This window comes from Hemitrygon akajei, chromosome 24 (assembly GCF_048418815.1).
Source record: "Hemitrygon akajei chromosome 24, sHemAka1.3, whole genome shotgun sequence".
Taxonomy (NCBI): domain Eukaryota; kingdom Metazoa; phylum Chordata; class Chondrichthyes; order Myliobatiformes; family Dasyatidae; genus Hemitrygon; species Hemitrygon akajei.
The window spans coordinates 19448799-19471980 of NC_133147.1; the positions used below are offsets into that span (position 1 = coordinate 19448799).

At 46.2% G+C, this 23182-nt stretch overlaps 1 protein-coding gene across 2 annotated transcripts in view; it reads right to left on the reverse strand.

Annotated features, from left to right (window-relative positions):
- The window catches only part of LOC140715929 (uncharacterized), a 288549-nt gene that overhangs the window by 153823 nt on the left and 111544 nt on the right, over positions 1 to 23182 (reverse strand). Inside the window, exon 1 of one of the 2 annotated variants that reach the window (XM_073028483.1) lies at positions 7880 to 7966. The exons of the other annotated variant lie outside the window; for it this stretch is intronic. Coding sequence (XP_072884584.1) covers positions 7880 to 7951 — 72 coding nt within the window. The 5' untranslated portion in view covers positions 7952 to 7966. Of the gene's footprint in view, positions 1 to 7879; positions 7967 to 23182 lie in introns of those variants that run through there. 2 annotated transcript variants of the gene reach the window in all.

The window sequence follows — 23182 nt, forward strand, 5'->3', positions numbered from 1 at the left end:
ACTTCGATCCTGCTCGCTATATTTTCCCAGCACAATTAATCACAACCCTTACTCCTTCCTGGGGGAAGGGGGAAGAGTTTCTGTAAAAGTAATAGAGGAATGTTTCAGGTTACTGCAGAGCTCAGGGTATGAAACTTACACCAGCTGAGCGCCTCTAAAGAAAGAAGAACTGCTTTAGTAGATTGACAAGCGTATTGTTAAGATGACCAAATCATATGTTCCACAGAACAAACCCTGTTATTTTAACTTAAAAGCCAAGGGAGCCTATTATTCAGAGGAAAAATATCTTGTACTTTGAGATGATTGTTCAGTTTATAAAAAAGGCTTTCATTAAATAGTACCACAGCAGCCTACCCATGCTCAGAAACTGTTCAATCAATTCCAACTCTCTTTTGTTTGGACCACGTCGTCCAGTCTCTTTAATGCCAGCGCCCACTTCATTGCTATGGCCATGAAGAAAATGGTGAAGGGGTGCAATACTAGTTCAAGTTAAGACAATCCTGTAGAGTGTAGAGCTTTCTACAGCCTAGTTCAAGTTTGAAGGAGTTCTACTTACGACAATTTGGCAAATCATCCATTAATTAACGCAAATGTGAAGCCTTTGCATTGAAAGCAAAAGTGGAAACATAGAGTAGTTATATAAACTACTGCCATTATGAGAACGGTTGCGGGAATGGAAGGGTTAATGTACAGGGAGCGTTTGATGGCTCCAGGGCCTGTACTCACTGGAGTTTGGAAGAATGGGGGGAGAGGGATCTTATTGAAACCTAACAAATATTGAAAGGCTTAGATAGAGTAGACATGAAGAGAATGTTTTCTATTGTGGGAGAGTCTGTTGTTTCATACTCATTATTTTTTGATATTTATCTATATCTGCATTTGCCCAGTTTGTTGTTGATTGATCCCATTTACAGTTACTATTCTATAGATTTGTTGAGTTTGCCCGCAGGAGAAAGTATCTCAGGGTTGTTGTATGTGGTGACATGTATGTACTCAGATAATATATTTCAAGTTGAACTTTGAACCTGAAGAAGGGTTTCGGCCCATCCACTAAAACGTTCCCACAACCAATGACCTCACTTTAAGGGTCTTACGTCCTATTATCTCATGTTCTCGTTATTTATTGCTCTTTATTTGTATTTGTATTTCTACAGTTTGTTGTCTTCTGCACTCTGGTTGATCCTGTTACAGTTACTGTTCTATAGATTTGCTGAGTATGCCCACAGGAAAATGAATCTCAGGGTTGGATGTGGTGACATATATGTACTCTGATAATAAAATTTACTTTGAACTTTTGAACTTTGAACTTTATTCCTCTCCATAGATGCTGCCTGACCTGCTGAGTTCCTCCAGCATTTTGTACGTGTTACGTCTGGATTTCTGTGTTTAGTATAATCGCTGGACTTTCTTTTCTGCAGAACACTGCGGCAAAGTGGCATGGATGGAGCTTTTAAGCATTTTCTTTCTTGGATTATCCCAGACAATGACAGCACAATCCCGTGAAGTAATTTGAAGCAAGGAAAGGATGTTCCCTTTAGTGGCCTGGACCACCAGAATACAATGGATCACCAGTCGCATCTCTGCCACCGTATTTCCTACCTGCCCATGACCAAACTTCATGAAAGGGACTATTTACTGTAAATACAATTAAAAACATCAGATTTCCTTTGAACATAGAATAGTACAGCACATTACAGGCCCTTCGGCCCACAATGCTGTGCCGACCCTCAAACCCTGCCTCCCATATAAACCCCCCCCCCCACCTTAAATTCCTCCATATACCTGTCTAGTAGTCTCTTAAACTTCACTAGTGTATCTGCCTCCACCACTGACTCAGGCAGTGCATTCCACGCACCAACCACTCTCTGAGTAACAAACCTCCTCTAATATCCCCCTTGAACTTCCCTCCCCTTACCTTAAGGCCATGTCCTCTTGTACTGAGCAGTGGTGCCCTGGGGAAGAGGCGCTGACTGTCCACTCTGTCTATTCCTCTTAATATCTTGTATACCTCTATCATGTCTCCTCTCACCCTCCTTCTCTCCAGAGAGTAAAGCCCTAGCCCCCTTAATCTCTGATCATAATGCATACTCTCTAAACCAGGGAGCATCCTGGTAAATCTCCTCTGTACCCTTTCCAATGCTTCCACATCCTTCCTATACTGAGGCGACCAGAACTGGACACAGTACTCCAAGTGTGGCCTAACTAGAGTTTTATAGAGCTGCATCATTACATCGCGATTCTTAATCTCTATCCCTCGACTTATGAAAGCTAACACCCCATAAGCTTTCTTAACTACTCTATCTACCTGTGAGGCAACTTTCAGGGATCTGTAGACACGTACCCCCAGATCCCTCTGCTCCTCCACACTCCCAAGTATCCTGAGTAAGTCAGCGCTACGTCATCATAGGCAGGTTGGTAGAAGCGGGATGTCTCCGGACAGAATCAGTAAATACCTGGGCACCCAGTTCAATTCCTGTGGTTCTGCACCACTATTCTAATGGGAGCCACAGAACTACAATCAGAATCAGGTTTATTATCACCGGCATGTGTCGTGAAATTTGTTAACTTAGCAGCAGCAGTTCAATGTAACACATAATATAGAAGAAAAAAATTAATAATAATAAATAAGTAAATCATTTACAGTATATGTATATTGAATAGATTAAGAATCATGCAAAAAAACAGAAATAATATATATTTTTAAAAAAGGTGAGGTAGTGTTCATGGAGATAATGTCCATTCAGGAATCGGATGGCAGAGGGGAAGAAGCTGTTCCTGAATCACTGAGTGTGTGCCGTCAGGCTGCTGTACCTTCTTTCCGATGGTAACAGTGAGAAAAGGGCATGCCCTGCGTGCTGGAGGTCCTTAATAATGGACGCTGCCTTTCTGAGACACTGCTCCTTGAAGATGTCCTGGGTAGTTTGTAGGCTAGTGCCCGAGATGGAGCCAACTAGATTTACAACCCTCTGGAGCTTCTTTTGGTCCTGTATAGTAGCCTCCCACACCCCGCGCCATATCAGACAGTGATACAGCCTGTCAGAATGTTCTCCACAGTACTTTTGCAGAAGTTTTTGGGTGTTTTTGTTGACGTACCAAATCTCTTTGAACTCCTAATGAAGTGTAGTCGCTGCCTTGCCTTCTTTGTAGCTGCGTCGATATGTTGGGACCAGGTGAGGTCCTTAGAGGCCGTGGCTTACACAGTGATCAGCAAGGCCCCTGAAGCCATGACCAGGAGTTCCTGCCATCTCCAATGGTGCAGAGCATGAGAAAGATGAAAAGCAGATGTGAAGAATGGAGACACAGGAAAGAGACTTGGGCAGCAAGCCCTCGCTTTAAGTGGTTGGCAAAGGAACAGAGGTGGGGAAAAGCCACAAGCCATCTACTGTTAGCGTCAAGGGAAGGTTGAGGAGATTGGCTTTAGATGGCTTGTGGCTGTTCCACTTGACTGGACATCTATTGAGCAGCAAGGGGTGCTTCTCAGATTCTCCACTTCCAGCTCTAGACACCGGGCATTAACAGCTCACTGCAGCACTGTGAAGTTACCTTTTATAGGCATCCATTAATCTCGTGAGACCATGGATTTGCGCCTCCTTGGAAAGTTTCCAGGGTGCAGGCCTGGACAGGGTTGTTTGGGAGACCGGCAGTTGCCCAAGCTGCAAGCCTTCCCCTCTCCATGCCACCGATGTTGTCCAAGGGAAGGGCACTAGGACCCATACAGCTTGGCACCGGTGTCGTCGCAGAGCAATGTGTTGTTAAGTGCCTTGATCAAGGACACAACACGCTGCCTCAGCTGAGAAGAAGCTTTTCCTAAAATGATGAGAGTGTGTCTCTGGGTTCCTGTAGCTCCTCATCCATGGTAATAATGAGAGGAGGACGGTGAGGGTCCTTAATGGCAGACGCCAATTTTTTGAGGCATCCTTGCTGAAGGCAACATTGCTGTGGAGGATTTGTCTACCTGGATCTACTCAGGACAGTCTGAGACTTATGACAACACAGCTGAAGAGATCTCTGCCACAGCAGGAGAGCGCAAGGTGAAAGCTGTGGACGGCTCAGCAAGGTGGATCTAGCCGTGAATAAGATGGAGTAAAGGGTGGCTTCAAACAACTGTAATCAGTCTCACAGGACGAAGATCCCAGGCTGGGCAGACAAAAGAAGCAATTCACTCTGGAACCGGAGGAATGCGGAACAATTACTGAAGCCAATTGAAACTTTAATTCACATCATAGTGTGCCACTGTATTAAAACTTACCAACAGCCCCTTCACCGGTGAGGAGAAAATGGGATTTTGGATTCTACAGAAAAAGAGTTAAGGAAGATTGACACTTAATCTTTGATTTAGAAACTGAAGGATACAGCCTTGCTAACCCCAAATCCTTAACTCTCAGGCACAGAAGGGAAGTGACTTTTCTAGTTCAAGTGACCAAACACGAACCAATAAAGAAATACACAGGATTTGTTTAAGTCTCAGAGATTGGAGACCTGAGGTTTTATAGGATTAATGAGAAGTCTCCGCTTAGTAATTACCGATCCCAGTTTCAGAACAGTGGGGAGCCACTAGCCTTTGACTGTACACCCACAGTTTCCGTGTTCATCCCTTTCAATAGAGGGGAGTGCGGACAGCGTCCGTCCAGAGATTCCATGAACAAATCAAGCTTGATTCTTTCTAACTTATTTCTATATAGAGTCACTAATTGCAGAGATAACTGTAAAAGCTGGCTTCAGTTACAAGAGAAAATCTGCAGATGCTGGAAATCAAAGTAACACACACAAGATGCTGGAGGAACTCAGCAGGTCAGGCAGCGCCGGTGGAAAAGAGTTGACAGTCGACGATTTGGGCCAAGGCCCTTCATCAGGACTGAGAAGGGAGGGGGAAAGACGTCAGAGTAAGAAGGTGGGGGCAGGGGAGAGGGGGAGAAAGAACCGACATCAGCTTGATCTTTGTAACATGCTGTAGTTCTAACCAAGTTACACACAAGTGGCCGTCTGGTGGCGTAGTGGCGTCAGCACTGGACTTTGGGGTGAGTGGTCCGGGGTTCGAATCCGGCCGGCTCCTTGCACGCTGTCCATCCGTGCCGAGCTGAGCATCGAGCGAGCAACTCGGCCTCATAAAAACAACAGACGAAAACGCAAAGAGAATGGCAAGGTTGCCGCCCAAGGCGTGTACTGTATGCAGAGATAGTTACCTTCTAACAACATTCAATATCTCCTTTATCTATTTATATTCTGAACAACAGCCAGTGCTCTAAGGTTGGAAACATGGCAACTAACTTGTGAAGAACACGCTCCTAAAAACAGCAAAGTGATAATGACCAGGTGTTTAATTTAGTGACACCCAGAGAGTAATAAATATTAATGAGTTACTGAGGACGCCTCATCTTCAAGATGGTGTAAAAGGATCTCTTCCATACAAAACAAAGAGCGGATAGTCATACAGCACAGAGACAGGCCCTTCGGCCCAGCACAACTATGCTAACCATCAGGTATCTCTACACTCCCGGTCATCGGCACCAGGCCCACAGACTGATTATGCCTTGGAGATTCAGGCGATTTCACCGAGATGTCACGAGAGCCTCTGCCTCCACCACTGTCTGAGGCAGCTATCCTCCAGGTGAAAAAAGATTTCCTCCTCACGTCTGCCAGGATGCCTGGCTTCGAGGGCGTGAGAAGCAGGGGCAGACTTGGGTTTTCCGTATAGAGCAGCGGAGGCTGAGGGGATACCTGATAGAGGTTTATAAGATTATGAGAGGCATAGGTAGAGTAGACAGGGAGTATCCTTTTTCCCAAGGTAGAAATGTCTAACACCAGAGGGCGTGCATTGAAGGTGAGAGGGGTATGTGAGGGGTAAGTTTTTGACTCAGAGAGTGGTGGATGACTGGTATGGTGGTAGAGACAAATACATTAGAGACTTTTAAGAGACCTTTGGATAGGCACATGAATGTAAGGAAGATGGAGGGATGCGGACATTATGTAGGTAGGAGGGATTAGTTCTTGGGGTGTTTTAATTTACTTTTTAGCTGGTTCGGGACAACATTTTGGGCTGAAGGACCTGCTACTGTGCTGTAGAACTCTTACTCCTCACTTTAAACCCTGGTTTAAGGTGAGGAATAAGGACCCTGATCAGACCCCACTTGGAGTACTGTGCTCAGTTCTGGTCGCCTCACTACAGGAAGGACGTGGAAACCATAGAAAAGGTGCAGAGGAGATTTACAAGGATGTTGCCTGGATTGGGGAGCATGCCTTATGGGAATAGTTTCAGTGAACGCAGCCTTTTCTCCTCGGAGTGATGGACGATGAGAGGTGACCTGATAGAGATGTATAAGATGATGAGGGGCATTGATCATGTGGATGGTCAGAGGCTTTTCCCCAGGGCTGAAATGGTTGCCACAAGAGGACACAGGTTAAAGGTGCTGGGGAGTAGGTACAGAGGAGATGTCAGGGGTAAGTTTTTTTCTCAGAAAGTGGTGAGTGTGTGGAATGGGCTGCCGGCAACATTGGTGGAGGAGGATACGATAGGGTCTTTTAGGAGACTTTTGGATAGGTACATGGAGCTTAGAAAAATAGAGGGCTATGGGTAAGCTTAGTAATATCTAAGGTAAGGACATGTTTGGCACAACTTTATGGGCTGAAGGTCCTGTATTGTGCTGTAAGTTTTCCATTTTTCTATGTTTCTATGTTTAAACCATTACTCTCTGGTCTTAGGTATCCTAGCCATGGGGAAATGTTTTTTTGAATGTTTTTTCTTCCCTGTCTATGCCTCATACCGTTTCCCTGTTTCCCTTTTCTGTTGAATCCCAGATTCTATTTTCTCCTAGTCTTACAAAATGCTGGAGGGACTTAGCAGATCAGGCAACATCTATGGACAGGAATAAATAGTTGAAGTTTCAGGCCAAGACGTTTATTCCTCTTCATTGATGCTGCCTGGCCTGCTGAGTTCCTCCAGCATTTTGCATGTGTTGCTCTGATTTCCAGCATCTGGAGAAGTTCTTGTGTTTCCCTCTGTTTCCACACTGGTTTAATACGTTTTTAATACCACGGCACGATGTGATGCGAATTAAGGTTTAAGCTAGCCTCAGTAACTGTGCATTCCCTTGGTTCCCAACAGCAATGAGATGGTGTACAGAGAGGAGGTATGGAACGGCTGGTCGAATGGTGCAAGCACAACTACTGGAGTCTCAACATGGACAAGACCACAGAGAAGATTGCAAACTTTAGAAAGATGCAGGCTGACCGCTCCTCGCTGCGCATAAATGGCTCCTCCGCGGGAAGTCGAGAGCACCAAGTTTATGGGCGACCACATAAAAGAACTCAGCTGGTCCCTCAATACCACCTCTTTGGCCGAGAAAGCACAGCAGCATCTCCACTTCCTGAGGAGACTGAAGCAAGGGAGACTACCCCCACACCCCCACCCCCACCACCATTCGAACCAATTTTTACACGAGCACCATTGAGAGTGTTGTTACATTTTGTAACTCCAAAACATTAAAGAAAATGAAAAGGAAAACAAGGGAGCCGGGACATAACTTGTGCACGCATTTCACATGGTGCGTGATGACGTATGCCATTTCCTTACTTTTACATATAACATGTAATGCATTATGTAAACAACAAATAATGCTTATTCAAACAATGTATTACTCAAGTATTACTGAAATATTAAATACACAACAAAGCATCCTGACCAGCTGCATCACCGTCTGGTAGGGGAATTGCTATTCCCAACAAAGGACTTAAATTATATTTGAATACAAGCAGTATGTAGAATAAGGTAGATGATCTTGTAGCACAGCTAGAGATAAGCAGGCATGATGTGACGGGCATCACTGAGTTGTGGCTGAAAGAAGATCACAGTTGAGAGCTTAATGTCGAAGTATACACCTACCCAGTTATGATCTTGCAATTTACAGCTCGCCTGCTCTGCACGTTCTCTGTACTGGTACTCTTTGTTCAGCATTATTATCGTTCTACTTCAGTGAGTTGATCTGATCTGTATGAACAGCGTGCAAGACAAGCTTTTCATTTTATCTCAGTACACGTGACAACAATATTCCAATTCCAACACAGTTTCCGTGAGGAACAACCCACCTTCATCCCCACCAGGCTCAAGGGCAGCTTCAAACTCACTGTTATAAGGCTATTAATTAGTTCCCTAGCACAATAAGTTGGACTCTCGACCTCACAATCTACCTTCTTATGACCTTACATGAATTGTTTACGTGCACTGCTCTTTCTCCATAGCTGTTAGACTTTATTCTGCATTCCGTTATTGCTTTACCTTGTACCTCAGGGTGCTATAGATGTGCGGTGGGGAGTGTATTGTCTAGTGTGTATTGTGTGCAGTTCTGGTCACCGAATTATAGGAAAGATGTCAACAAAATAGAGAGAGTACAGAGGAGATTTACTAGAATGTTACCTGGGTTTCAGCACCTAAGTTACAGAGAAAGGTTGAACAAGTTAGGTCTTTATTCTTTGGAGCGTAGAAGGTTGAGGGGGGACTTGATAGAGGTATTTAAAATTATGAGGGGGATAGATAGAGTTGACGTGGATAGGCTTTTTCCATTGAGAGTAGGGGAGATTCAAACAAGAGGACATGAGTTGAGAGTTAAGGGGCAAAAGTTTAGGGGTAACACGAGGGGGAACTTCTTTACTCAGAGTGGTAGCTGTGTGGAACGAGCTTCCAGTAGAAGTGGTAGAGGCAGGTTCGATGTTATCATTTTTTAAAAAATTGGATAGGTATATGGACAGGAAAGGAATGGAGGGTTATGGGCTGAGTGCAGGGAGGTGGGACTAGGTGAGAGTAAGCGTTCGGCATGGACTAGAAGGGCCGAGATGGCCTGTTTCTGTGCTGTAATTGTTATATGGTTATATGCATCACAGCCTGGCATGGAAACACCAATGCCCTTGAATGGAAAATCCTACAAAAAGTAGTGGATACGGCCTATGTTCCCTCTAAGCCGTGTGCGTGTGCACACACATTTTCCAACCAGCGCACAAAAGAAATTAATGTGCGGACAAAAGGTTAGTTACCTAAAATAATGTGGTAATTAAGAATCATACTTATTGGAAATAATCTTTTAGCTAAATGTTTCTGTTAAATGCCAAAGACAGGAGAAAGAAAAAACAACTGAGTGACTTAAATATGTATGTTATTTTGTTGTTATTCTGTGCAGTTTTAGGTCAAATATTTTGTAAACCTACGTAAACTGCGCCATGTGTGCATTCAGTGCACACATACTTTTGTCACAGGAAAGAAATCTGCACAACATTAAGATTTTTGCCCACACAGACTACTAAAAATTAGAGGGAACATTGGATATGGCCCAGTCCATCAGGGGTAAAGCTCTCCCCACTGTTGAGCAGATTTACACAGAACGCTGTCGCAGGAAAGCAGCATCCATCATCTGGGAACCCCCGCCCTCCCTCTTCTCGCTGCTGTCATCAGGAAATAGGTACGGGAGCCTCAGGACTCTCACCACCTGGTTCAGAAACAGTTATTACCCTTCAAACATCAGGCTCTTGAACCAAAGAGGATAAATTAACTCAACTTCACTTGCCCAGTCACTGAAATGTTCCCACAATCTATGGATTCACTTCCAAGAACTCTTCATCTCGTGTTCTTGATATTTATTTGTTATTATTTTTTTTTTCCTTTTGTATTTGCACTGTTTGTCGTCTTTCGCACGCTGGTTGAACGCCAAAGTTGGTGCGTTCTTCCACTGATTCTATTATGGTTATTATTCTATTATGGATTTATTGAGTATGCCCACAAGAAAATGAACCTCAAGGTTGTTATATTTGTAGTTTGGTAATAAACTTGACTTGAAGTTTCATGATCTGGTCTGCATGAACAGCTTGCAAGACAATCTTTTCGCTGTACCTCAGTATGAGTGACTACAATAACCAATTCCAATTCCAAGACAGCTTCTATCAGGAAGCATCCACCCGCAGTCCTACCTCAGCCTCTCACAAACCCTGTCCCAGTGTGAAGAGCCTGGCACTTAAGAGTTTTGCCTTAAGGTCAAAGCTTCCTGTATAGTTCCAACTCTACAATTGAAGACTAACCTAAAATTTTTGCACTAAACTCTCTGGGAGTGCAGAACTTTTAGCTTTGTGTTGGAAATGTTATCTACTGAAACACAGCAGGCGTGTTCTGCACTGCGAATTATACATATATTGTCAAACAATAAACCTACAGACAAATAAATAATTGATAAGAATAAGCACTGATCCGTGAATACTCATTGTTCTCTATTCCTCTGGAGTCAAGAGAGTGTAGACGGGGACAGATGGATGTTCGACTGATTTCCTAGCGTCAGAGCCACACCGGATGATTTCAGAAAATGCTGAACACAAGAGATTCTGCAGATGCTGGAAACCCAGAGTAACACGCAGAAAATGCTGGAGGAACTCGGCAGGTCGGGGGTGCGTCTGTAGAAAGAAACCATCTCTGGACATCCACACATAGCAAACGGGAGAAAATCTGCAGATGCCGGAAATCCGAGCAACACGCACAAAATGCCGGAGGAACTCGGCAGGCCAGGCAGCGCCTGGGGAGAAAAGTACAGTCGACATTTCCAGCCGAAACCCTTCGGCATAGCATCTGCCCCTAAACAGAAGGGAAGACTGTTCTCCCTCTTGCTGATACCAACACCCAACAGCTCTTGTTCCACCCCTTTACACCGGCTCTCTTCCTTCAGTCATGACGAAGAGTGCTGACCTGATATGTCGACGATCCAGTTTCTTCTTTAGATGCTGTCTGACATGTTGCGATTCTCCAGTGCTTTGTGTGTAACTCCAGCGCCTGCAGCCTCTTGTGACCACCCTAAACCTCCTTTCCTCCAGTCGGTTCATCCCAGTGGCAAATGAAGTTTACACTGTTGAAAAAGTTTTTGGCTAAGGCATCCAAGGTCCCGGCCTGTGTTTAATGGCGATATGCCAATAGACTTCTGGCAGCACATCAGATGAATGGAAATATGTTGCCGTCAGCCAAAAGGGGTCAAAGGACAAAGGGCATTCAGGTGCAAGCTGTAGACTCGTCATGGGCAATTCTCTCCCAAGGACGCTGAGGTGGAGTCAAAGGGAGAGAGGCATGAAGACACAAGCATGACATTTCCATCAAATGGTCTAGGTCATGAGAAAAATAGTGACATCAAAGCAGAGTAAGAGAAGGCCAATAATATTCAGCCTCTCAATTAGCTGATGCACAATCTGCAATGTCATCGCAATGAACTCGTGACTAATAGAGCTTTACAAAGTAGCACGGAGGCATAGTGGTCAGCACGACGCTTTAGAGTACCGGCGACCCGGGTTCAATTCCCACCGCTGCCTGTAAGGAGTTTGCACGTTCTCCCCATGACCGTGTGGGTTTCCTCCGGGTGCTCCGGTTTCCTCCCACAGTCCAAAGACATACCGGATGGTAGGTTAATTGGTCATTGTAAATGGTCCATGGGGGGGGTGCTCTGGGCTTCTAACATTTTTCTGCCATTCATTGTTTGGGGTTTTTTTTCTCTCTGCTTCGTGGCTGTCTGTGAAGATTAAGGATTTCAAGTTGTGTACTGTATACATTCTCTGATATTAAATTGAGCCATTAGGTTAGGATTAAATCGGGGGATTGCTGGCCAGCTCAAAGTGCCAGAAGAACTCTTAACATGGTGTATCCCAGTAAAAATAAAGAGATAGAGAGATAGACATGTAGAGGTGGAGAGATATATAGAAAGAGAGACATGGATAGAGGGATAGAGTGATAGAAATAGAGATAGAGAGATAGACATGTAGAGGTGAAGAGATAAAAAAGAGAGACATGGATAGAGGGATAGAGTGATAGAGAGATTAGAGATAGAGCGATAGAGAGATAGAAATAGAGATAGAGAGATAGATAAATGTATAATATCTAAAAGTACCACACATAAAATGCTGGAGGAACTCAGGCAGGTGAGGGGGAAGGGGAGAGAGAAACACCAGCTGATAGGTGAAACCTGGGGGGGGGAATGAAGTAAAGGGCTGGGAAGTGAATTAGTGAAAGAGATCCAGGGCTGGAGAAGGGGGAGTCTGACAGGAGAGGACAGAAGACCATGGAAGGAAGAAAAGTGGGAGGAGCACCAGAGGGAGGCGATGGGCGGGCAAGGAGATAAAGTGAGTGAGGGAAAAGGGGATGAGGAACGGAGAAGGGGGAGTGGGTGGGGGCGAGGGTTATTACTGGAAGTTTGAGAAGTCAATATTCATGCCATCAGGTTGGACGCAGTCAAACAGAATGTAAGGTGTTGTTCCTCCAACATGATTGTGGCCTCATCACGACAGTGGACGAGGCCATGGATGGACAAATCGGAATGTGAATGGGAAATGGAATTAAAATGGGCGGCCACTGGGAGATCCCGCTTTTTTCAGGCGGAAAGTACTATGTTTCGAGTAAAGAATTTTTCCCGACTGCCAACCTCAGACGGATAAACTCTGGCGGTGTTATCCTCTCTTTATTTTGGAGCTCCCAGAAGTGTTTTGCATCTTTGGAAATTAAACCAGAGTGCCTGTGGAATTCTCTTTCAAGCACTTGCCCAACCAATTGAACACAGAGAGCCAGACCAACCTTGTTCTCTGGAACCAACTACAGTGCTGCTTCAGCTTTGGAAGCCAGTTCTGTATTAAATACTTAACTTTTTCCTTAAAGTTACTGCACTGATGGTTACCAGGATAACTTATGACGTTGTGGCAGAGGTTCAAAAGCGATGGTTAATGTCGGCATAATTGCTGGTCTTAAATTTTCAGACTGATAGATTTCTGTTAAGGGACACAGAAAAAAGTAGCTAAATGAGATTAAGGCACAAGACCGATATCACTGGATCAAGATGGGGAGCTGAGTAGATTCCTTGTGACGCATCGGGGTGGTAACCTTCCCATTTCTTTAGCATTTTGTCTGTTGTGGGCACGGAGCGACCACTCCCCGCTGAACATCGACAGCTCCTCGGTAGAGATCGTAAAGAGCACCAAATTTCTTGGTGTTCACCTGACGGAGAATCTCACCTGGTCCCTCAACACCAGCTCCATAGCAAAGAAAGCCCAGCAGCGTCTCTACTTTCTGCGAAGGCTGAGGGAAGTCCATCTCCCATCCACCATCCTCATCACATTCTACAGGGGTTGTATTGAGAGCATCCTGAGCAGCTGCATCACTGCCTGGTTCGGAAATTGCACCGTCTCGGATCGCAAGACCCTGCAGCGGATAGTGAGGTCAGCTGAGAAGATCATCAGGGTCTCTCTTCCCGCCATCACGGACATTTACACTACACGCTGCATTTGCAAAGCAAACAGCATTATGAAAGACCCCACGCACCCCTCATACAATCTCTTCTCCCTCCTGCCGTCTGGGAAAAGGCTCCGAAGCATTCGGGCTGTCACGACCAGACTACGTAACAGTTTCTTCCCCCAAGCTATCAGACTCCTCAATACCCAGAGCCTGGACTGACACCTTGCCCTACTGTCCTGTTTATTATTTATTGTAATGCCTGCACTGTTTTGTGCACTTTATGCAGTCCAGTGTAGGTCTGTAGTCTAGTGTAGCTTTCTCTGTGTTGTTGGTGGGTTTTTTTACGTAGTTCAGTCTAGTTTTTGTACTGTGTCATGTAACACCATGGTCCTGAAAAACGTTGTCTCATTTTTACTGTGTACTGTACCAACAGTTATGGTCGAAATGACAATAAAAGTGACTTGACTTGTTTTTTCCTTACGAGGCCGGGTTGCCAGCTCGACGCTCAACCCAGCACAAATGGAAAGTGTGCAAGGAGCTGGCAGGATTCGAACCCGCGACCACTCGCCTCGATGTCCAGTGTGGATGCTACTACACCACCGGGCAGCACACACCATCAATTACGCACTATTAAAAGCACCGGGCTCCTCCGTTGCACGGTAGTCTAGCCGTTAGCGCATCGCTACACAGCGACCGTCGATCAGAGCTCGATTCCCGCCGCTGTCTGTACACTCTCCCCCGTGACCACCCAGGTGCTCTGGTTCCCTCCCACATGGTAGGATTAGCGAGTCACGGCCACGCGAAGATGGCGACACTTGTGGGCTGCTCGGGGCAAACCTCGCTGATTTGATTTGGGGCCAACTGCATGTTTCGACGTACGTGTGACTAATAAAGTTAATTTTTATCTTAAATCTTCCCTGAACCTTCTCTGCCCTAAACTGACTGGTGCCGGAATCTCTTCATCCCATGAACCATTCTGATAAATTCCTTTGCTTCCTCACTGAGTCTGTGACATTCTTCCTAAACCCTGTCACCCAGATTCGAACACAATGTCCGATTAAGTCGAATTTTGACTTCCTTACTCCAAGCTTCTATAAACTCGTAATTCCATATTCTTTTTATCAGATGGGCCTGTCAGCAAGTATTTCCAGTGAGTGCAGGAGATGGGTGTTATGTTGAAGTTGTATAAGACGCTGATGAGATCTAATTTGGAGTATTGTGTGCAGTTTTGGTCACCTACCTACAGGAAAGATGTAAACAAGGTTGAAAGAGTACAGAGAGAATTTACAAGGATGTTGCTGGGTCTGGGGGACCTGAGTTATAAGGAAAGATTGAATGGGTTAGGACTGGATTCTTTACATTGACAGGAGATTTCATAGAGATATACCAAATTATGAGGGGTATAGATGGGGCAAATTTTCTACTGAGATTGGGTATTGAATTGGGTTCACCAGATTGATTCCTGGGATGGCAGGACTTTCATATGAAGAAAGACTGGATCGACTAGGCTTATACTCGCTGGAATTTAGAAGATTGAGGGGGGATCTTATTGAAACATATAAAATTCTAAAGGGATTGGACAGGCTAGAAGCAGGAAGATTGTTTCCGATGTTGGGGAAGTCCAGAACGAGGGGTCACAGCTTAAGGATAAAGGGGAAGCCTTTTGGGACGGAGATGAGGAAAAACTTCTTCACACAGAGAGTGGTGAATCTGTGGAATTCTCTGCCACAGGAAACAGTTGAGGCCGGTTCATTGGCTATATTTAAGAGGAAGTTAGATATGGCCCTTGTGGCTAAAGGGATCAGGGGGTATGGAGAGAAAGCAGGTACAGGGTTCTGAGTTGGATGATCAGCCATGATCATACTGAATGGCGGTGCAGGCTCGAAGGGCTGAACGGCCTACTCCTGCACCTATTTTCTATGTTTCTATGTTTCTATGAATTGAATTGGCTTTATTTCTTACATCCTTCACATACACGAGGAGTAGAAATCTTTACGTTATGTCTCTGTCTGAATGTGTAATGTGCAAATGATAGTAATTTGTAATAAATAGCATGTACAGTAAGATACACAACAGGACAGTCAATATAGCTTAGCAATACAATTGTGTCAGCATGAATTAATCAGTCTGATGGCCTGGTGGAAGAAGCTGTCCCGGAGCCTGTTGGTCCTGGCTTTTATGCTGCGGTGCCGTTTCCCGGATGGTAGCAGCTGGAATAGTTTGTGGTTGGGGTGACTCGGGTCCCCAATGATCCCTTGGGCCCTTTTTACACACCTGTCTTTGTAAATGTCCTGAGTAGTGGGAAGTTCACATCTACATATGCACTGGGCTGTCCGCACCACTCTCTGCAGAGTCCTGTGATTGAGGGAAGTACAGTTCCCATACCAGGCAGTGATGCAGCCAGTCAGGATGCTCTCAATCGTGCCCCTGGAGAAAGTCCTTAGGATTTGGGACTCATGCTACAACTAGAGGTGAAAGGTGAAAAGTTTATGGTGAACTTAAGGGGAAACTTCTTCACTCAGAAGGTCGTGAGAGTGTGGAACACAAGTGGTGCGTGCAAGCTTGATTTCAACACTTAAGGGAAGTTAGATAGGTACACGGATGGAGGGTTATAGTCCCGGTGCAGGTCGATGGGAGTAGGCAGTTTAAATGGCTCAGAATGGGCTGGATGGGCCAAAGGGCCTTTTTCAATGCTGTACATTGCTATGACTAGGACTGTGTCATTTTACACTCTAAACCAAATGCATCATTACTCAGCTTAAATTGGTTGTGTGAGCACCCAGGGTGAAGGGGATGATAGTTATCGAGAAACAAATACATCCCATTGGCTTGGAACCTGCTTTTCTCTCCCAGTCTTAAAATCATGAGTCATTCATAGGTGAAAGGATTAAAATAGAGCACCTCTCTTGAATTACAGACCTTCGTGCCATGCTCTTCACTGATTAAAGACTGACGTAATGGTTGCTTGAGAAATGATTCTCAGAACTTCTTGATCCTTCACCAGGTCTGAAGAGCTATGCTATCTTCACCCCTTGCCTACGTTTTAATTGGCCTAAGCTGTGTGAACGTCATTTCAAATATGGACTGGGGGGGGGGGTCGACCAGCCATTCCACCTCGAGGGTGCTGTCGGACTTTATTACGGGTCCATAGAGCCCAAGGTGATGATGGTGTGGAAAAGACTCCATTACAAGATACACAGCGACTGAACAGAGAAACAGAGAACAGGCCTGTTGTGTTGTTCCGAGCTTTCACCCTCCTCCAAGGTCAATCTACTGCCTGTCTCCCGCTTAGCCCCTCATTCCCGACGCTGCCTGGAAGGAGTTTGTACGTTCTCCCCAAGACCGTTTGGGTTTCCTCCCCATGCTCTGATTTCCTCCCATAGTCCAAAATGTGTCCAGAGCGAGGTTGAAGGCAACGTCGGACTGCCTTAGGGACTCCAGCTCCGGATTTGCCCTCAGGGTTCACTCCCGAAGCCTTTCCCATGAGTGGGTATGGCCGCAAGGCAGCGGAGGTTTGAGATCAGAGTTTTCCCTCTCTTAGATGGACTGCCTTTCCAGGCTGACGAGCTCCATCTACCCGAAAGGGGTATCTGTATCTCAATATAAATACATAAATACAATTTTCTGTCAGCCATGTGCCTATCTAAGGGTCTCTTAAGTGTCTCCGATGTCTCTGCCTCTACCACATTCACCAAGCTCTGTGTAAAAAAAACCTCTTTCCTGTACTTTCCTTCCATCAGCAAAAGACTGGCGGCCATGTCAAGGGCAGTGTGGGAGATGTATTAGCTAACAGGTACTGCACCATTTCTCCAGACCTCAGGTCCACTGAAACGTGCATTGGCCCCGCTTTGGTAAGACCGTGAGAGATAGGAGCAGAATTAGGCCATTCAGCCCATCAATTTCAGCATGGATGATCCATTTCCCTCTGAACCCCATTCTCCTGCCTTCCCTCTGTAACGTTTCACGCCCCGGCTAGTCGAGAACCTATCAACCTCTGCCTTAGATGCACCCAGTAACTTGGCCTCCACGGCCGCCTGTGGCAACAAATTCCACCTCTGGCTGAAGAAATTCCTCCCCATCTTCCGTTCCCAAATACAACTGAGTGACCACAGGAGTATTTTCATCCTCGTAGGCCCTGGGGGGTCTGGGCACAAGACCCATAAAGAAGCTGTTCTTTCACTGTAGCCCCCACCCCCCCCCCCAAGTGATGATGGTCAACGTGGTTCCCTGCTCCTTCTCCTGGGGGGATGCCAGACCCAGTGCATCACCGCGACCCACCACAGTCCGAAGGACAGCCACACCGACACAAATATCGGTCTCTATCCCCCCCGCCACCACTCACCGGCTGTCAAAGTTGTCACTGATGTACCCAGGAAGCACTCAAACGGCAAAATATTTAAGGAACTATATTCGTATAAAAATATGTAAATAGTTTAAAGCTCTACAAACAGGCGCACTCCTAAAACAAATAAATACTTTTAAACTAGCTGCATTTTATCAAGTAAAAAGGTCTATTTACCATTCTGAATCCAGCCGTTCCCTCTCACGTAAATCAATGGGGACACTGTCTTCTCACCAGCTGAACTTTGTGCGGGAGGGTTAAAATTTCAGTAGGCTCAGAACACAACCTACGCTCCGCCCGCCAGAGGAAGCGGGATATCCCAGTGGCCACCTACATTCCGGCCACCAGGAGAAGCGGGATCTCCCACTGGCCGCCCATTTCCATTCCACTTCCCATTCCCATTCCAATATGTCAATCCATGGCCTCCTCTACTGTCGCAATGAGGCCATGCTCAGGATGGAGAAACAACACCTCACATTCCGTCTGGGTAGCCTCCAACCTGACGGCATGAACATCGATTTCTCAAATTTCCAGTATTGGCCTCCCCACCCCCTTCTCCATTCCCCATTCCCTTTTTTTCCCTGCCCATTGCCTCCCTCTGGCGGTCTTCCCCCATTTTCTTCCTTCCATGGCCTTCTGTTCTCTCCTATCGGACTCCCCCTTCTCCAGCCCTGTGTCTTTTTCACCAATCAACTTCCCAGCTCTTTACCATCCCTCTCCCTCCAGGTTTCACCTTCCCCTCCACCCCCACCTTTTACATCTACTCCTCATCTATGTTTCTCCAGTCCTGCCGAAGGGACTCGGCCCAAAACGTCGACTGTACTTTTTTCCATCGATGCTGCCTGTCCTGCTAAGATCCTCCAGCACACTTTCTGTGTGTTGCTCGTGTAACACCCTGGGAACGGTTTCACTGCTAATGTAATGGTCTTTCTGTAGCAGCAGTGTCTGGGTTATGGTGAGAGAGAATGGGGGTTTGGGATGTGCGCCGTCCAATGAAGGGAGTGTTTTTCTCTTGTTGTGTGCCTGAGAACGAGGTGATCTGGGTCTTTGGTTCATGATGCCCCTCTCCCTGCCCCTTCCCATTCTCAGCCCACAATAGAGACCCACATCAGAATCAGGTTTATCATCACTCACGTATGTCCTGAAATTTGTTTATTTTTGTGACAGCAGTACAGTGCGACACATAAAATTACTACAGTACTGTGCAAAAGTCTTATGCACCGTGTGTGTGTGTGTGTGTGTGTGTGTTTGTATACTTAAGACCTTTGCACAGGTCTGTATATTACACAAACCCACTGCCATCTTGTAGTAAGACATTAGAAAGGAAGAGGGAGAAGCTTAGAATTCTTTCAACATCCTTTTCAGAAGATGCTGGAGTGCCGTACTGGAGTGAACGGTGAAGTGTACTGACCAAGAGAATGCAGATAGAATGCTCCTTCAAGCAGCAAATTAATAATGAATGAATTGTCCACTTTACTAAAGAAGATGTGGAAAAAGTATTGACCACAACGCAGCCAATGACCTGATGCATTTTATTAAAATAGCCTGTGGAATCTTTCTCATCAGCTTAGAAAGCCTGTTGAGAATATATTCTCGCTATATTTTATTCAGACACAGCATGGATTACATCCTTCCGGTCCCTCGAGCTGTGCCACCCAGCACTCCCCCCGATGTAATCCTCGTCTAATTTACAATGACCGATTAACCTACCGACCGGTGCCTCTTGGACAGTGAGAGGAAACCGGAGCACCCGGAGGAAACCAAGTCACGGGGAAAGGATACCAAATTCTTGCAGGCAGTGACGGGAACTGAACCCGTGTCACTGGTACCGTAAAGCGTTGTGCTAACCACTACGCTACCGTGCCACCTATAGGCGCCTAAGACTTTTGCCCAGAATCTGAATCAGGCTTAATATCAAAGGCATATGTCGTGAAATTTGTTTGCTTTGTGGCAGCCGTACATTGCAGAACGTAATGATAAAAGCTGTAAGTTACATAGAAACATAGAAAACCTACAGCCCAATACAGGCCCTTCGGCCCACAAAGCTGTGCCGAACACATCCTTACCTTAGAAATTACCTAGGATTACTCATAGCCCTCTATTCTCTGAGCTCTGTAACCTGTCCAGGAGTCTCTTAAAAGAGCCTATCTTCGCCAGCAGCCCATTCCACGCACTCACCACTCTCTGCGTAAAAAGCTTACCCCTGACATCTCCTCTGTACCTCCCTCCAAGCACCTTAAAACTGTGCCCTCTCGTGCTAGCCATTCCAGCCCTGGGAAAAAGCCTCTGACTATCCACACGATCAATGCCTCTCATCATCTTGTACACCTCTATCAGGTCACCTCTCATCCTCCATCTCCAAAGCAAAAGGAACATTAGGGTAAACAAATTTCACAACATACGTGAGTGATGATAAACCTGATTCTGACATGGGTCTCCATTGTGGACTGAGAGTGGGAAGGGGACAGTGAGAGGGGAAGGGAGAGGGGAGGGAGCGAGAAGCACCACAATGACATTTTGTAATGATCAATAAGCTAATTGTTTGGTATCTGATGACCGTGCCTGATGTGTTCTGGCACCCCTTCCCCACCACCTGTCCCACCCCCTTCCCACAACGCTCCGCCCTCACCCCTCCCCTGCCACCTGTCCCACCCCCTTCCCACAATGCTCCGCCCTCACCCCTCCCCCACCACCTGTCCCACCCCCTTCCCACAACGCTCCGCCCTCACCCCTCCCCTGCCACCTGTCCCACCCCCTTCCCACAATGCTCCGCCCTCACCCCTCCCCCACCACCTGTCCCACCCCCTTCCCACAACGCTCCGCCCTCACCCCTCCCCACCACCTGTCCCACCCCCTCCCCACAATGCTCCGCCCTCACCCCTCCCCTGCCACCTGTCCCACCCCCTTCCCACAATGCTCCACCCTCACCCCTCCCCTGCCACCTGTCCCACCCCCTTCCCACAACGCTCTGCCCTCACCCCTTCCCTGCCACCTGTCCCACCCCCTTCCCACAATGCTCCACCCTCACCCCTTCCCTGCCACCTGTCCCACCCCCTTCCCACAACGCTCCGCCCTCACCCCTTCCCCACCACCTGTCCCACCCCCTTCCCACAACGCTCCGCCCTCACCACTTCCCAACACTCCCGCCAGATTTACAAACTCGCTCTCCGCACGTTGTCAAACACAGAACTGTGCAAAAGCCTTTGGCACCCCAGGTTTATGTATTGTGCTGAGGAAGTGATACGTGTAAGACGCTCTTTCCCTCCGCTAGCCTGCAGGTCAGCCTCGGGCAAGTTGTAGCCCCTGCTTAGCCTAACGATCGTGGTCACATACCCACGGGATCAGGTGGTGGATGGTCATACGAGGAGCTGGTCCTGGTTATGCGACCACTGACACCAGGAGGACAACCTCTGAAGAGTATTGATAACGGCTGGGGTCACCCGTCTTGTAAAGACTCTGCCCTGAAGAAGGCACTTCTGTAGGAAAATCTGCCAAAGACAGTCACGGTCATGGGGAGACCATGATCGTCATACAACACGACACATACTTTGGAGTATTGTGTACAGTTCTGGTCACCGAGTTATAGGAAAGATGTCAACAAAATAGAGAGAGTACAGAGGAGATTTACTAGAATGTAACCTGGGTTTCAGCACCTAAGTTACAGAGAAAGGTTGAACAAGTTAGGTCTTTATTCTTTGGAGCATAGAAGGCTGAGGGGGGACTTGATAGAGGTATTTAAAATTATGAGGGGGATAAATACAGTTGACGTGGATAGGCTTTTTCCATTGAGAGTAGGGGAGATTCAAACAAGACGACATGATTTTAGAGTTAGGGGGCAAAAGTTTAGGGGTAACACGAGGGGGAATTTCTTTACTCAGAGAGTGGTAGCTGTGTGGAATGAGCTTCCAGTAGAAGTGGTAGAGGCAGGTTCTATATTGTCATTTAAAGTAAAATTGGATAGGTATATGGACAGGAAAGGAATGGAGGGTTATGGGCTGAGTGCGGGTCAGTGGGACTAGGTGAGAGTAAGCATTCGGCATGGACTAGAAGGGCCGAGATGTCCTCTTTCTGTGCTGTAATTGTTATATGGTTACATGGTTATAATGATGATGTCATATGACAAGGCGCATAATGATGATGTCATACAACATGGCATATAATGAACAAAAGATGTACATCAAAATATAGAAACATACAAAAAACAGGAAGTTTGCATCAGATCAAGTAAGCAAGGATTATATTGGGGTAACCCGAAAGTGTCACCACAAAAGCTTCAGGATTTACAACGATTTCCTGTGAGTTCTGGTCACCTCACTACAGGAAGAATGTGGATACTATAGAGAGAGTGCAGAGGAGGTTTACAAGGATGTTGCCTGGATTGGAGGACGTTCCTTGTGAGAATAGGTTGAGTGAACTTGGCCTTTTCCCTTTGGAGCGACAGGGGATGAGAGGTGACCTGACAGAGGTGTATAAGATGATGAGAGGCGTTGATCGTGTGGATAGCCAGAGGCTTTCTCCCAGGGCTGAAATGGCTAACACGAGGGGGCACAGTTTTAAGGTGCTTGGAAGTAGGTACAGAGGGGATGTCAGGGGTAAGTTTTTCACACAAAGAGTGGTGGGTGCGTGGAATGCACTGCCAGCGACAGTGGTGTAAGTGGATACAACAGGATCTTTTACAAGACTCTTAGATCGGTACATGGAGCTTAGGAAAATAGCGGGCTATGCAGTAGGGCAATTCTAGGCAGTTTCTAGAATGGGTTACATGGTCAGCACAACATTGTGGGCCGAAGGGCCTGTAACATGCTGTAGATTTCTATAGTTCTCTGTTCTGTGTTTTGGTTCGGAGAGTGGGATGGGCAGCTGGAGGATTGAGCTCAAAAATAGCACCTTAAGGGCAGTGATGGAACACCAGAGGCTTCAAAGAGCACAACAGGGTCACCAGTGATCAATTGTCCAATGCCGAACAATTTGATTTTTAATACATTCCGAATCAGGATCAGGTTTAATATCACCGGCACTCGCCGTGAAGTTTGTTGTCTTTGCGACAGCAGTACAATGCAATACATAATAACAGAGGAAAAAAACTGTGAAATACATTAAATGTATATATATTAAATAGTTAAATTAAATAAGTAGTGCAAAAAGTAGAAATAAAAAAAGCAGTGAGGTGGTGTTCATGGGTTCGATGTCCATTCAGAAATCGGACGGCAGAGGGGAAGAAGCTGTTCCTGAATCATTGAGTGTGTGTCTTCAGGCTTCTGTACCTCCTCCCTGATGGTAGCAATGAGAAGAGGACATGTCCTGGGTGGTGGGGGTCCTTAATGATAGACGCCACCTTTTTGAGGCATTGCTCCTCGTATTTTAAAAAAAAGCAGTTGGAAATTCTATTATCTCATTGACCTCTGGGTAAAAGACATAATACTGCTCCCCGTTCCCTCTGCAACGTACCCTGTGCTGGATTGGTGGCTGTTGGCAAATTCTAGGCCTTAGGAACAGTCAACTCTGACAATGAGACGCAAACTCATCGTGTTCATAACCGACAGGACGATGTCATTACACTGTCTGACCACAAGACTGACTCACACGGCAATATGCAAAGGTTCAAATGA